Source organism: Euprymna scolopes, chromosome 6 (genome assembly GCF_053919585.1).
Source record: "Euprymna scolopes isolate OS-2025 chromosome 6, ASM5391958v1, whole genome shotgun sequence".
In the NCBI taxonomy this organism is placed as follows: Eukaryota; Metazoa; Mollusca; class Cephalopoda; order Sepiida; family Sepiolidae; genus Euprymna; species Euprymna scolopes.
In genome coordinates, this window is record NC_136487.1 from 124,200,979 (window position 1) to 124,217,687 (window position 16,709).

The 16,709-nt window shown below is 34.8% G+C and overlaps 1 protein-coding gene across 3 annotated transcripts in view; it reads right to left on the bottom strand.

Moving 5' to 3' along the window:
* LOC145277924 (piezo-type mechanosensitive ion channel component 1-like) overlaps window positions 1–16,709 on the bottom strand; it is a 562,742-nt gene that overhangs the window by 341,390 nt on the left and 204,643 nt on the right. For all 3 annotated transcript variants that reach the window (XM_080129998.1, XM_080129997.1, XM_080129996.1), the window contains exons 3-5: window positions 9,451–9,582; window positions 5,310–5,352; window positions 183–614 (exon numbers count right to left, since the gene is read on the bottom strand). In XM_080129998.1, the coding sequence (XP_079986124.1) occupies window positions 183–614; window positions 5,310–5,352; window positions 9,451–9,582 (607 nt within the window). The remainder of the gene's footprint in view (window positions 1–182; window positions 615–5,309; window positions 5,353–9,450; window positions 9,583–16,709) is intronic.

Sequence of the window (16,709 nt, forward strand, 5' to 3'; positions counted from 1 at the left end):
GTTACATTGACCGAAAGGTTGCGAATAACACTCAAGGTGAAAACAGTAATCCAAAGAATCCAAATATGGCACATTCAGAATAGAAATAATGATGTGAAGCAATTCAAATTTAAATTTCAAGAACAAATTTTATAAATGTTTTTAAATCAGAAAAAAAAATGATAAGAGGTAAACAGACTTACCGTGCAGGCATGGACTCTGCTAGGAATTCCTTGTTGAAGAATGTGAACTGGTAGATGTACAAGAGGCACAGATGTAATCCAACATAGACGAGGATGACGAATTTGAAAATGGAAAATTTAGTACCGAGAGCATAACCAAAGGACCACCATGTGACGGCAATGAGAAAGGTGAGGAAGTAGACGGATCCAATGATGGAAGGGACAATAATACCACTGGCGGCAAGCAAGAGCATTAAGGCTATCATCTTGGAGCAGTCAATGATCTTCTTCATGCGTCGTTTTCTCGTCTTAGTAACTGTTGGCAGATCAGATTCTTTGGTCGTCTCTTTGAGGACATTGCTGCAGATGGCAAATACTAAGATGGCCACAAAGCATACGAGGATGTCTGGCCCAATCAATCTGGCAATGTGTTTTGCTGGAACATTGTCCAATCTGAAATTTTAAAAAGAAAAAAGGGGAGCTCAAAAAATGTAGTAAACGTTATATTAAACAGAAGTCTTATGCTAGTACATTTTTAAAAGTCAAATAATTATGAGAATTTATTCTGAACGTATGTATGTGTGCAACCACGCACTTTCCTTGTACGAGAACAATCACTGATTCCAACGTGGTTTCCTTATTTTTCATTTTCTCTATTGACCATGTTGTCATCTCTCACATTGGCATTTGACGAGGATACACACAAGTCCACAGGTATAAAAATATTAAAAAACCAACTCAAAACACAATCTCAAGAGAAACAAAAAAACGTTAACCCATTCTTTATACATTGGTTGAGCTGTAGGTGTTTGTGTGTGACACCATCGTGGGACACAACCCGCTAACCACTGGGTCGGGTTCATCAGTTGATATCAGCCTATCTCAATCTACTCCAAGCCACAACCTGTATTCAACCAAGTAAAACTGGCAACTAGAGACTCGCCTTAAATTGTCATTAACTGCCATAAAATGTCAAAAAATTCACTTATACTCCTAAAACTGTCCATAAACTAACCCTAAATATATGACCTGTATGTCCAATGCTTTGCCTTCAGTTACCTACCACACCTTCATTAACAATCCCATTTCAGCTACCTTTGTGTACCTTGGTGAACAACTTTCTCCCCATTGTTTTTCTACTTTACTTTAACCTTTGTTCTGCTGATAAACTGATTTCCTTTTTAGTATCTCATAGTTTTTCCTCTTTTTTCATTCCTAACATTGGGGGGGGGGGTATAGTATTGCATATGTTCTCTGTAGACATGTAATTTTCAAATGTTTAAACATGTGTACAGATAAACGAATTCATTTAGTAGGATAGGTTTTGATGAAGAGATACCTGCTGGACTAAAGTACGCTGCCTGGGTATTACCTAGGAAGTCCACCCTTCCAGACTTTGCCAACCGACTTTCGGGTGGGGGAAGTTTATTGATGGCCGTGCGCAGACAATTTTTGCCTTGTGTCACATTATGTTGAGGTGGGCAGCATATAAATATCTAAGCAGAGATGCTAGTAGCCAATCTCAAAAGGCTAAAATGAAAATTTCCCAACCTGAGCACCACGTGTGTGTGTGTGTGTGTGCATACACAGAGAGAGCAATTTAAATCGGTAACAAAAAAAAAAAATTATTAAACAAGAAAATAGGGATAGAGAGTAAAAATGAAACGGTATTTATTATAAACTGTATGTTTCTATGAAAGGGTGTCTTCAGTGCCAATAGGCAGAGTAATAGTACATTTAAAAAGAAAAAGGAGTTAAGGGACCTCCCACTTCATCCATCACTAATAAAAACACATTGAGCAGATCAAAATTAAAATTTATAACATGGGTCAGTATATGCCCAATCTGACAAATGAAAGATTTTATACCTAGTTTTTGAGCACCAACCAATGCAGAAGAAGGAACCGACTTTCCTTTATATATTAGACTAGCCTGGGTGCCTGGCATTGCCCGTGTGTTTGGAGGTGTGTATTGAGCAAAAGAAAAATAAAAAAAAGTGGTAGTAGGCAGGCAGGGAGGCTTGAACTCATACCGCGAAGGAGGAAAAGAATGTGAAAAAAAAAATAATCGTGACATCTTTGCCATTGTGTCCATCGCCAAACCAAAGGTTAAAATTAAGGCAAGTCAATCGAAAAGAGGGGATGACTTTCGAAAATATCAGCGAAAAAATGACCCCTCCTTGTAGAAAAGTGCTCAGTTGAGGGTGAAGAAATTAATGTTTTTAGCCAATTTTTCAATATTTGCCATCCGAATTTTTGTCTTAATCCAGAGAGTCCCTTTTAGGGGAGCTAGGTTTTTCCAACATTAAAAACCGATGTTATGTCCAACTCTATTCTAGTAAAGAGGCAAGTAAATATGGATACCATCAATGCAATGTTTTCTTCTTAATATTTGCTAAAAGCTTTATAAATTATTTTCTCTCTCTCTCTAATATATGTATATATATATATATATATATATATATCTTTTTAATTTTACTTTCTCAGGCTTGTAAATAAATATTTAATATCCCCCATTTTTTTTTTTAATATAACATCTGTGAAGACAACTTCTAAATGTTTTGTTTATGATTCAACTGGAAGCAAAAAATTTAAGAAATTGTTGTCAAGCCAAAATGTATCCGTTAAGTCATTATTTATTCTGGAGTGCCTCAAATATATTGGATCCAATTATAGAAAGTGAAATGACAATATGCTATACATGTCTTGGCGTACACAAATGGGGTTAAAATCTCACTGTACTTAAAGCTCCCATATACTCAATCATAAAATGTAAACAAAAAACAAATTGTGATTATGGTATTATCAGTTGAGTTTATCTGCCTCTTACAGCAGGTAGATTTGAAATCAGCACCCTAGACAAATAACATTCTGGACGGAAAAAATTGTCTGGACAGCCCTGTCAGCATTCTCTGGTAGGGGTGCCTCAGGAGTTTAGCAATAAACTGACCCCCCCCCCTCTTCTCAAATGGTGAGAAGGCAAAGCCTGGGAAGTTGGACTTCCTAGAATTTCACAGGATCATACCTCAAGTCGTCAGAGAACAAGCAATCCTCAAAACTGGCACAGCCTGCCAGTTCCTCATTCCATCCCGGGCAACACTAAGCCTCCCTGCTAGTTGAACATATTTAATTTTTTTTTTCTAATAATGATTTTCCTATTAATTAAACCCCTGGAGTGAAAACAACAGTTGTTAGATGTTAATTTTTCACACCTGTAGCAAAAATTGTCTTCCATGAACTTTACTTTTCTTTCTTCCCTACCTAATAACTATTAAGTTTCCACACAAAGAGTTTATGAAACAAACTCCCAACCAACCTGGCAGATCAACGAACATAGAGAACCCATGCTAATCTATTTACTTTATGACTTGCTCTGCAGCATGTCTCTTATTAAGGTTTAAACACGGATTTTAGCTTTTCTGTAGAGACTTCTAATACTGTTCAGATGGCACATCTGTTTCTCCCTCACCTCTCACCCAATGCATAGTATGTCCTCCACCCTGTGGCTCTTTTTAAGGAGAGTACATGTTTTTAATCATTCTTGGGGCGGGGGAGGGAGCAAAATTATGTACTTTCAATGAAATCGTCAGCGTTCAATAAAATAAGTTTTAAAGAATGATAAATTTTCAAATTTAATATTAGATCGATTTTCGAAAAAGTTTAAACCAGATTAACACACATAGAAATATTGTTGAACAATGAGAGAGAAGGGAAGATGAGATTTTGTGACCGTCGCCATGATGAGAGTAGCTCTCTTTTCCAGCAGATAGTCTGATAAGGACGTGTATCAAAGACATACAGAGCATCTGCAAGCTTCAACATGAATAAAAACAGCAGTTTTTGATTTCAACTCACATTAAAAAGAATACCTGGCCAGAATAAAAACTAAACTGAATCCGTGTTGTGTTAAATTTTATGACACTGATTTGTGAATAGGTGATGACAGATTTAAAGCTTTTGGGTTTGTCCTTTACTCCTGATCTGAAATGGAACACATACATCAAGTCTGTTGCCAAGGTCGCTGGAAAGATGGTGGGATCCTTCTACCACTCCAGAAGATATCTCCCTACTGATGCAATTCTCTATCTATATAAAAGCCAAGTATGTCCAAGGATGGAATACTGCTGCCATATCTGGGCAGGAGCTGCTAAAAACAGCCTATCATGCCTTGACAGAGTACAAAATAGACTTCGTGGCTTAGTGGGGGATGCCCTTTTCTCTACCCTGCAACCTCTCCTCCACAGAAGAGACGTTGCGGGGCTATCCTTGTTTTATCGTTATTTCCATGGCAGGTGCTCGTCTGAACTCCAATATCTGATCCCCCCCCCCTCGCCAATCTTTCACGAAGAACACCCGTGTAGCTGAATCCACTGTGAAAAATTTCCCCCACTCTTTATCTGTGCCTAAATCAAAATGTGGATTCCATGAACAAAGCTTTCTTAGAACTGCACGCCTGTGGAACTGTTCCGTCTGCCTGCTTCCCACCTGACTACAACTTGGATGTGTTCAAGTCCAACGTTAACAAATTCCTAATGAACCGCCCTCTTAAGTAAACACTTCATTAAATCTCCACACTTAAGTACTGTACTTGCAATAACCCTTATCCCTGAGTGGCTTCCGGGCCTTGATAAGTGGTAACCATCGTGCAAAAAAAAAAAAAAAGAAAAAAAAAAAAGGATGAAAAATTCTTGGGTTTGCAGATGCAGGCTAGTTAAAATAACAGGTTCAGTTTACAGGGGAAGGCCAAGGAAAACATAGGAGGAAATGATAATAGATTGGAGAGAAAGAGGGATAAATAAAGACCTGAACAGAGATAGGTTACTTTGGAAATCCATTTCTTAACTATCCAACACATATCAACATGTAAAATTAACGTTAAACCAAAAACTATAATGATGAAATAATGTAGGTTTTGTAGAGGAGGGGGGTATCTAAAGGGGAAAATGCTGAGTAGGTTAAATTAAATTCAAAATGAGACAGTAAATAATTCTACAAAGAATATATTAATTTTACAATGATTAATTACTTGGACTGAACACCTGGGTGTCTCGAGTTCGAATTCAGTTCATTCCACAGAAACACTTATCAAATTCAGGCTTTACTGTGTTTAACCTTCTGTAAAGGAAGTAAATAAAATAAATTATTTTACCTTTGGAAGCCAATCTGTCGCGCCAATTCTTCATTACTGGAACCTTAAAAACAAATAGATAGAAACATTTAAGACATTTGTTTAAAAACAGGTTCAAAATGTAAGAGTTCAATTTCTGAATATTATTAAATCATCCTATAAGTTCTGTCCTGATTTTAATTTGTTAAAATTAGATAACTGGCATTTGCTCAATGGAAAATGGAGCTAGATAAAATTGATATGCCATATATATAAGGTTGGTGCAAAAATGTTTTTTTCACGTTCAGCTATATAAAAACATTACCTAAAAATATATAACATTATTTATCTAACCTATATATGAGTGCTGATGATCAAAAAGGATAAGACCGTTTCTGTAGAAAATCCTTAGTGTGAGATCAATTTGCATTGTATACTTTCTTATTGAGATACATTTAACAGATCTGACCTTGTGATTTATGATTGCCTCCAGACAATGAAGCAACAATTTTCCAGTGAAAGATGATTAACAGTTTTATGGTTTGAGAAAAGCTTCTCCATAATCTAAATGAATAATTCAAGTCGCTAAGTCCGCAGAGCCATCTTTTTTAAACTCCTAGAACATTATATACCACAAATGCTCTTTGGATACTATCATATTTTAAAAGCTTGCAACAGTGAAATTTTAATTTTTTTCCTGTAAAATAAAATGTAATAAAGTTAAATGTGTATAAAATACAATATATAAATATTCAGGACAAATATTGAGATCTACAGAATGCGATAAAAAAAAATGTATAGGCGATGAAAATGGTTTTATATTGTTTTTATTAAATATCATTAAATAGAAATCATTTAGGGTTAAAATCTATTCAGTATTATGCATGTAATCTGAAGAAAAAATGTTTGTAAATATGCTGGAATAATAAAGATTTTTAAAAAATGGGGTCTTACTGGATTAATGTGTTATTGTTGATCGAACCATGTTTTTTTTTCTGTGTATCAATCAAGACAAATGTGCTAAGACATCCTTCTCCTATGACTACATGATACTAAATCGATTTTAACTTAAAAACGTTCATCATGTCATAATCTTAAAAAATATCTTAGATTGATGAGAAAGTTCTTGCTGAATTTATAATTTTCATTTCAAATGATGTATTTTCAAATAAGTTTTCATTATAATACATTTACTTTATATATCATTTTAAAGAGAGATTTTCGCTATGTTTAAATTACAATCGTTTTAAAACAATTGTGTCTTTTCAGAACGTTGAATACAAGATGGAAAAAAAGCAAATTCGCACAATGTTTTTATTTCAATTCAAGCTGGGCAGAAAAGCTGCTGGAACAACGAAGCCTTTGGCTCAGGAACCACTACTGAATGCACAGTACAATGGTGGTTTAAGAAATTTCGTGGCAGCGTCAAGAACCTTGAAGATGATGAGCATAGTGTTTGGCCATCGGATGTTGACAATGATCAATTAAGAGCCTTAGTCGAAGCTAATCCACACACAACTGTTCGAGAACTTGCTCCTGAATTAGACATAACGTATATGACAACTTCCAACCACTCAAGAGAGACTGGAAAGACAAAAAAAAATTGATAAATGGGTGCCTCACAAATTGAATGACAACCAAGGTTATTAAGTGTCATCTTCCCTTCTTTTCCGCAACAAGAACGGCTCATTTCTCAACCAGGTTGTGACTTGTAATGAAAAGTGGGTTCTTTACGACACCTGGCAATGCTTCACAACATTTCTCGAAGCCACAATTCCACCAAAAAGAAGGTCATACTGACTGTTTGGTGATCTACAATTGGTCTCATCCATTAGTTTTTTTGAATGCAGGTAAAATCATTATGGCGGTGAAGTGCTGTCAACAAATGGATGAAATGCATCAGAAATTTCATCAACAACACCCAGCATTACTCAACAGAAAAGGCCCGATTCTCCATGACAATGCCCATACATTGTTAAATCAACCTTGCAGAAGGTGAATGAATTGGGCTAGGAAACTGCCTCATCCGCCATACTTTCTAATGACTACCACTTTTTCAAGCATCTCTACAACTTTCTGCATGAGAAATGCTTAAAAAACCTAAGCAATATCAAAAACGCCATCAATGACTTCATCACCACCAGAACGCAAGATTTTTATGTTATTGGCATAAATACACTCGGTTTTGCATTGCCAAAATTGTGTTGATTCTGATGGTGCTTATTTTGATCAACAAATTTTTGTTTGAACCGATATATGTTCATCTGAATTTAAAGATTAAAAACTGCAAGAACTTTGTCAACCTGATACATTATTGTCTATACAATTTTATTCACATTTTTGAATAAATTGTTTAGGCCACTGAGCTTAACATTTGTTATTTAGTTCCATTAAACATTCCTCACTGATCATATTTGCTTTTCCACAAAGAGAGAATTAATTTAAGGGTTTAAGGGTTTCAAAGTGGGGAAAATCCAGTTCTCTAAGCAAAGGCACTGAATCTGGGTAAAAATTTAAATTGCCTCAGTCTAGAAGGATCTCTTCTCCCCTTACTGAGGGCAAAAAAAAAAATCAAGTCTAGTATTGAAACATATACTATACTTTGATCCAAATTAGAAAGCTAACGAGGCATGTCCCCTATTCAAATTTCAGGCAAAATTTGGACAGAACTTATAGGATGACATGATACTAAATGTTTAGCAGAAATTAAAGTACGAAGTTCAAGAGCTAAGTATTTACTGAAAGGAATTAAGTCAAATTTTTTTTTTTTTTTTTCAACATGTTGCAACGATTCATAAGAAAAGATGATGAAGCAGAATTAAATATTTATTTTGTAGGAAGAAAGATATTGATGACAAAACATCAAGAGATTGACTTTACTTTATATGTTAGATGTTTTGCACAACCTGTAGATAGATGCACCAACAACTAACAGGTGACTGGGTACATAGTACCCACAGACACTAACTTCACCAGATCCTGGTGATAAATTTGTATGCATAAATCCATTCCACCTTACTTGTTCACAAACCAAGCCAAACACAACATAACTGAATACTCTGCCTATAAATCAAGACAATGACAATACCATCTTGGACCAAGGTGGAGAGAAATTGACAATCAGCTGATTGTCCAGAGCTCAGAGTGAGTTACGGCAACTCAAAAGTTGTATAGATTTTTCAACACTGGTCAAAACTAGTAGTGAGACGATGCCAATATTTTTCCAAGATTCGGATACAATTATCAATTCTGTTCAAAATTCCTGATGCTAATATAATTTTAGAGGTGCAAGATGCACCCTTATAGGTTAATAATAAACAAAAACATAGCATAGAAAGACTTTTTTTTTTAAAAAAAAAAACAAAAGAACGAAAGGGTTTATTTCAGTGGCAGAACGTTAGACGGTGTCAGAGTGGAGAAAATGACCAACCATGACCCTAAAGGAGATAAAAAAAAGTTCCGTAGAGGACAGATGGAATCAACGTGCACTGCAAACTGATTGGTCAGTGCGTGGTCAAATTGCTTAGCAGGGACATTGATTCACAATAAAAAGTAAATTTTTATTTTATACCTGACTGTTACAGAATTACAGATTTTGATTGTTTTTAAAAATTTTATAATATTTAGTTATAAAGTTGTTTGCTCAGATTTTCATAAAACCCGTGTAATATGTGCATATATTTTTGCAAAAGTAAAAATACACTTGGTGGTGGTGGGTATACATTATGCAGCTAGGTCTTCTTTTTGTCTCTAAAGTTTTACCTATAATTAAACATACTGAGACAACTACAGACTTCTCTCTAAAAAGTAAACAAATTTACTGTAGTTCACTGTAATTAAAATCTTATTTGAATTTTTCATAAACAATTGAACATAGCAAGCTTATGCCTTTTTAGTATTTTTTTTTTTTTTTTGAATAGAGCTAAACTATTTTAAATATGAAAATGCAGCAGAGAAAAAATGAAAGAAACTATCCTTTTTTTATTTCTTTAAATAAAAAAAAATATGGCTTGATGTACATTTCTAACAAAAAAAAAAAAAATTGTGTAGGTGATGCGGCATGCACAATAAAGACACATTGACCCCAGTATATCTAATGTCATAATTTTAATACAACATCGAAATGTATGTCTCAGTAATGACTTCTCTAATACTTATGAAAAAACTAAGAAAAAATACTTACAGTTACCAAAAACATGTCCGTATGGTTCCTCATCAGTGGCTATTGCTGCTAATACTATGTGAAATATAGATTGTGCAAGAACAGTTGTAACACCAATTCCAAGAATGGTTTTCAGTAAATGGCCAGTCGCACCTGAAAAAAAATGTTTGAAAAATCAAAAGGAATTCAATACAGAAAAAAAGTTTACTGCACAGTTAAAACTTCTAGAAATAAATAAATTACGATTGTTTCATCAAACCAAGAAGATTTCAGGTGAGGTTTATAATGATTATCATTCTTGTTGCAATACGACATTGTTATATAGTTGTGGGATACGAGAAATTATGTTATTTATCTCTCTGTCGATCTATCTATATATCTATGTGTATCTATCGATATATCTATCGATCTATCTAACTTGCAAAGTAAACAAGAGAGGAGATGGGAAGCTATGTTTTGATAAACTTGTCAAAATTATAAAATGGACAAGTTTCATCAGAAGCTCTAAAAAAAATAGCTGACTGGAAGGATGTGTTATCACGTGTTCAGGTTGGCTGAACATAAAGTTAGAATTTGGATGTTGAGCAGGGTGGACGGTTTAACAGGTTGTCGTCCTCACCGGAGAGGGAGCTGATGTATCTCAGAATGGCGACCTAGAATTGACCACCCAAGCAAAGGTACTCACTTTCTATTCTTCTGCATTCAACACCTGGAAAATGAATAAAAACGATACAAAACCAACCATCGTCTTGGACAATTGCAGGTTCCAGCTTCCCTCCAAGAACAGATGAATTCCAGGTGGACAATAAGACCAACGACGCAGTTGAAAAGTTGAAAAGGTATGTAAAAATACATGTACATGTTTACTATGTCTGACACACACGCACGCACGCACGCAACACATTTAGACGATCACGGAAGGTAAATAGACTGCAACATGATAACTTAGGGTTCAGAAAGTGAAGAACCCCACAATAGACATTTAGTAACATGACACACAATGACACGAGGTATATATGAACACCACCCCACAACGTAGCAATCCCTGCCCAAAGTGGAACCTTGAAGCAGAGTAGCTGTACACGCAACAAATACTTACCTAACTGCAACAACCATTATCTACATCCAAAACTAAACAAAAAGTTCATGAGCAGAGTTTCTTTTCTAGAACCATCCATTTGTGGAACACAATACCGTATGTCTGCTTCCCAGCTGACTATAATGTGGCAGTCTTCAAATCTACTGTGAATAAATTCCTATTGAACCGCTCAGTTAGATAATCTAACCCTACCCAAGCTTCTTCATAACTGATCTTGTTAACTCATCACCTTCCTAAGACTTAACAGCTATCCTAAAGTGGCCTCAATGCCTTGGTAAATGGTGGCCTTCCAATTTAAAAAAAAGCTCCCTTAATTAGCTTATGTTTACTCACTAACATTTACACAACTGATTCTACTTGAAACCCTTCTATGTCAGACAAACCAATTGGACAGACAATTATGCGACAAGTGAAACTAGGCCAAACCCAATCAAACAAAACCTTATTAACTCCCTGTCTTTGTATATCTACATCAAAAGCATATTTTATAAATAAGATAGAATTAATAAACAAAAAACGTCTGTTTGGGATCCTTTCCATCTTCCGAATAACAGTCTTCACGAACTGGCTGATGTAATCGCCATATTTTATGTAAGTCTGAGTACTTTCCAATCCTTCCGGATTTATCTAACTGGTTTTGAATAATGTATAGATTTAAAAAAAAATTTGGGGGGGGGGTTAATCTATCCCCGATGATGAATATATATATGGCGATTACATCAGCCAGTTCCTGCCAGAAGTGAAGACGGTTATTCAGAAGGTGAAAAGGATCAAAAACAAAATTAATAGACAAAAGACGTCTATTTTATTTAATGAAATATGCTGAAGAGAAAAAATGCTGCCTAAATATACATATATCAAAAGCATATATAATACACTGACTGGTAATCCTGCTGATTGTGATGTCAGAAACCTCATTGATGTGGCATATTGTATCTACATTTAAATCCAAAGTATGACACTATTAATAAGATGTAACAAATATTGGTCTATTTTAGAACATGAAATGGAAGGATAATCGAACACAAACCTTAAAAGTGTGTGGGGGGATGTGTAATTCAAACAACTACACATTCTAACCAAAGTCAGTGAAACAGATAAGGAAACTGTCATGGCTACCCAGGATTGCCCAGCGTTCTGATGACGAAAATAAAACTTTCTCTCACTGTCATGTTACATTTTCAACACATATCTCCCCCCAACTGTCTGTCTCTCTTTCTCTCTCGTGCACAAACTTCAAAAACTGATAGAAAGAACAAATAAAGCAATAAAAAGGTATAGTCATCCGGTGATTGTCAAACTTAGTTTCAGTGTAGTTTTTTTTTAACATTTACCTGTAAGAATGAAAATCAAACATTTTTATTCTTCGAAAATTTTACCATCATTGCTCTCAGTAAATATTGTTCCCAGAAAACATTAATACTTGGTAATCTTTGTTTCCCAACACTATTGACCCTCAGCCTACACCACCATCTATTCAGAAATAAATTAAAAAGAGATAAGGTTTTTATTTTTTTGAAGAATCGGATAGAATAATACGGTTGGGGATGATCTTATAACTATTAGGGCATAACATGACCAGGCAAGTGATCAGATCGGGCCTCTCTGATCTCCTATCAAGCCAAATTATCGGCCAAAGTGGGTGTTGAAAGTCACCTCCACCATAGACTGCTCAACCACCAGGATCCCATCTTAAGGCGTCATAGATTGCCACCCACAGCTTACAGAAGGCCCCGTTTTCAGGGAAGAAGAGTACCTTCCTGCATGGGGTTACAGTCCGCAAATCAATGGCCCTGCTGACAAGGTGACAAATATACAAGGTTTTTAAGTTTGTTTATCTTATTTTTTTTTTTTTTTTTACATAGGGATCACCACAAGGCCAGGAGGCCACTCGAGAATAATAGGTAATTGTGATTATAGCGTAGTAAATATAAGTAGTGAGAATTTTGTAAATTGGATTACTTGGGGGATGGTTCATCAAGAATTTGTTTATGTTGGACTTGAAGACAATCAGATTGTAGTCAGCTGTAAAGCAGGCAAACGGAAGAGAGTTCCACAGGCGTGCAGTTCTAAGAAAGAAACTTTGTTTATGGAATCTACGTTTAGGTTTAGGCACAGATAAAGAGTGTGGGAAATTGCTGATAGTGGCTTCGATTAGACGAGTGTTTTTCGTGAAAGTCTGGCAAAGGGAGATCATAGATTGAAGTTCAGATGAGCACTTGCTATGAAAATAACGATAAAGCAGAGACAGGCTCGCAACGTCTTATATCTGGTGAGTAGTTTTTGAGTTTTAGTGGGAAAATTTCCTTTATATAATGAGAGTTTATATTCATTTTAATGCAGAAGAAGTTAATGTTGAAAATACCTATACAGACAAATAACGATGACTTTAGATAATGTTTAATCCAAACAGTTTTAAAACAAAAGCACAGCTGAGGCATTTTTATTCAGTTTTTTTTTTTTTTTTTTTGACACCATTCAATAAATCATGTGATATTTGGCAAAAACTGAGCATCTAAATTAGTTCAATAATTGCCAAGATAAGCAAGCAGTATATCTTGTATTTTATCAGACATTGATCAGGATGTTATTTGAAAAACAAAATAGTTCTAAAACCTCTAGACATTTGAACTTCTCTAATTAATTCACTTATGAACATGATGGTTGGAAAAAAAAACAAAAAAAAACCAGATTATATACCGTCTCTTCAAGGCTAAGTGAAGACTTAATTGAAATGGGCTAAAAAGGTGATCAAACCATTCATCCTCAAATCGAATAAATAAAAGACACTCAAAATACATACATCTTTATTATATCCTAGGAACAATCTTTAATCAATCTTATACATAGATATCAACTGACCTGCACTACAAAACCACTTGAATCTAAACATAAAACCTGTTTAACCTGTCTACTATCTGGAGTGAACATAATTTCTGTAGAATCTGAAATGGCTTGCAATTTCATCATGTGCCCCTGCTTTTAGAGGAAAAAAAATCAAATTCTGGGTGGTTGAACCACAAGCCAGATATTTTTTCTCCATCACAGGTTTGCCGCCTGTAACACGCACCACATGGTTACATTAGAACTGATTTATAATGAGGTACGCTTTAAATAATTTATGTGATTTAAAAACAAGTAAAGACTTCCAGACAACACCAAATAGTTAAATAGATAAGCTTCTCATCTACCTCCTATCATTTTTTGTTTTGTAATATGAACCCGAGTTTATTTATAGAATTAAATTTTTTTTTTTTTTAAATGATATCACATCCAAAATCAGAATGTTATTCGAGATCCCCCCCCCCCCCCCGAAAAACCATTAAAGAACTTGAGAAGGAAATAATATGCTGAAGGAGGCAATAATTATGAAAGTATACAAGAAAGTATTGGTTTCAAGTAGTTTAAATGGGAACAGATATTCTTGTCTAAACCTTTTTCGGTTCCAACAAGAAATCAATACATTGAAATTCAATATTTTATAGGAAAGCGTACGAAGATACAATGATGGAAATTGGGTAAATTAAAGTTAAGATGATGCAGGATCGGATAACTCCAGTTTCGGGTTGGAAAAATATATAGCTTCCAGGATAAATTTAATATTTACCCCCCCCCCCGTCTTCTCCTTCAAATGTACATAAGACTAACACTAGCCTAACAACAATGAATGATTTAGCACACCTTAATCTTGGTCTTTTTTTAAGTAAATAAAGATTTTGTTCGTCTGGCCCTCAGTCACTTTTTTTTTTTTAAATGTAATTCATTAAAAAAATTTATTTCAAAATACTCACGGTTTTACTACTTTTAGAAATGGGGGGGGGGTGTATTAATAGTAAATACTTTCCGGAAATCGCTCCAGACAAGGTGCGAAGTCACTTAATGTAAGGATCTAACAATGAAAGATGATTAGCATAAAGACAGAAGATGCCTATTAATCTTGGTCTTGAAGAAAAAAAAAATGAAAGAGAAAACAGTCAGTAGGAATGAAGTTATACAAGTCTGGTTCTTGGAAAGAAGGTACTGGAATAAGAAACTGAATTTACAAGGAGGTATAAAAACAGCGAATTGATAGAGACCACTAGACCAATGAGTCAAACGAGTTGGAACAAAGGAAGCAGGGAATAGATCAAACAATTCTGAAGAGCACATGCCACAATAGTATTTATAGAAAAGATTGCGACTAGCAACGTCATGTCTGTGAGAGAGGTTGTAGAGAAGAAAGGTGGAGCCCAAATAAATTGCAGATACGTTTCTGTACCTTATCAAGAACTTTCAAATAGGACAAAGATTCACCAGCCCAAATATGGCAGCAGTACTCCATACATGGTCTGATAGTAGATTTGTAGAGATGGAGAATAGCGTCAGGTGTGAGAAAGTATTCCAAACGATATAGGGAACTCTTGACAAGAAGCAGAAAGAACAATGGATCTAATATATGTACTAACAAATAAAGTGGACGACATAACCAGAAAGCGAAACCTTAATATCTTCAATCTACCGACTAAACAATTTAAATCTTATAAATAGAGCTTAAAACATTACTTTAACAAAATAAATACAGCTTCAACACAATGTAACAGATCTATGATTTGTCATGTTTAAAAACGTGAACCCAAACATAATCGATAATAAAAAAAATCAATAGATAAACAATAGCTTGAAGATTATTTTTATAATTCAAAACAATTTATTTTGCGTATTATTTGGATTCTCCAGATTACTGTTCTCATCTTGAGCATCATTTTCACAACGTTTCAGTCGATGTAACCTTTCAGTGAAGGCGAACGAAAAATACAATTGCAAATTACTTAGGACCTCTATCCAGCCATGGCTGACAGAACGGGGGAATGCTACCCACATGAAGTAAATAAATAACTGTTCGAAATTCTGTCAAAATTCCCAAATTCAGCAGAAACATTCCAGAGTTCGACAAGATATAGCTGAAGAAGATCAGAGATTATATCAACCGAAACATTGTAAAAATGACACTCAAAATGAGAACAGTAGTCTGAAGAATCCAAATATGAATAACCAACCCTCATCTCAAAAATTCAGAAATGTAATCTATTTTGCTTTGACTACTTATTGGCATTAAAAATAAATCTATATACTATATATTAGAATTAGGTCTGTAGGGCCTATAATTGAATCTATTATGTATGCCAGCAACATTCACTCAAATCGGATTGAATCACTTTCCCACAAAGGAGAAAGTTTCATGGGAATATTTAGTTCACACAAATGGTCCCCAGTCACATGAATATCTCAGTCAGAGGAGATGCTAGATTTTTTAAGTTCTTGCGGGGAGGTATTGACTGGTATTTTTTAAATGGTCATCCATCTGGTATTGACCCGGTTTAATCTTGCTTAACTTCAGTGATCTAACAAGAACCAGTGTGTCAATATGCAGATCATATCTATTAAGGAGATCAAAGTTTACCCCCATATTGAACGATGGCAAAAAAGACTAATTTCAGGATTGAAACTTAGTGAACAAATTAGGTATAAACTGAAGTTTATTCTGGAGAAGAGCTGTGAAGAGGAATGAGGAGAGAAGAGACTAGCAGTGGATAAATAGGAGAGAACACAACCAGTAGAGGGCTGCAACAAACTTTTACAACCAGACACCATCTACACCTGTGGCTACTGCAACAAAGCCTGTTGATCCAGGATAGGCCTGCAGTCACAGCAAACGCTGCAATTGATAAACAGACTAATTTGAGGTGCAGAATTCCATTTTCTCCTGAGACATGCAGATGCTAACAATTTGTATCAAATATGGTTGGATTGAAAAAAAAAAAAAAAAAAAAAAAAAAGGCTTGTGAATTTTATTAACAATTCCATGGGGAGGGGTGTTGGGAGGGGGGGAATAACTTATATACCACAATACTTTGTCAAGCATACCTTATAACATGGTGCATCTAGTAAATAATTTTCATACTCTTCACTACAGAAGCATATTATTGCATAGAAAGCAGGCTGAGTTTGATCACTTAGAAAAAAAAGCTAATTTATTTTTAACATTAAAAAGGAACTTTTCAATTATTTCTTTGCATTTGCTAGAAAGTTCTGATAATGGCCAATTAAATTTAGCTGGACAGCAGATAATATATATTAATAAAATTATCAATGCAAATTTTATAATTATAGCGATTTGTTTTTTAATTTTACTATTAAATAT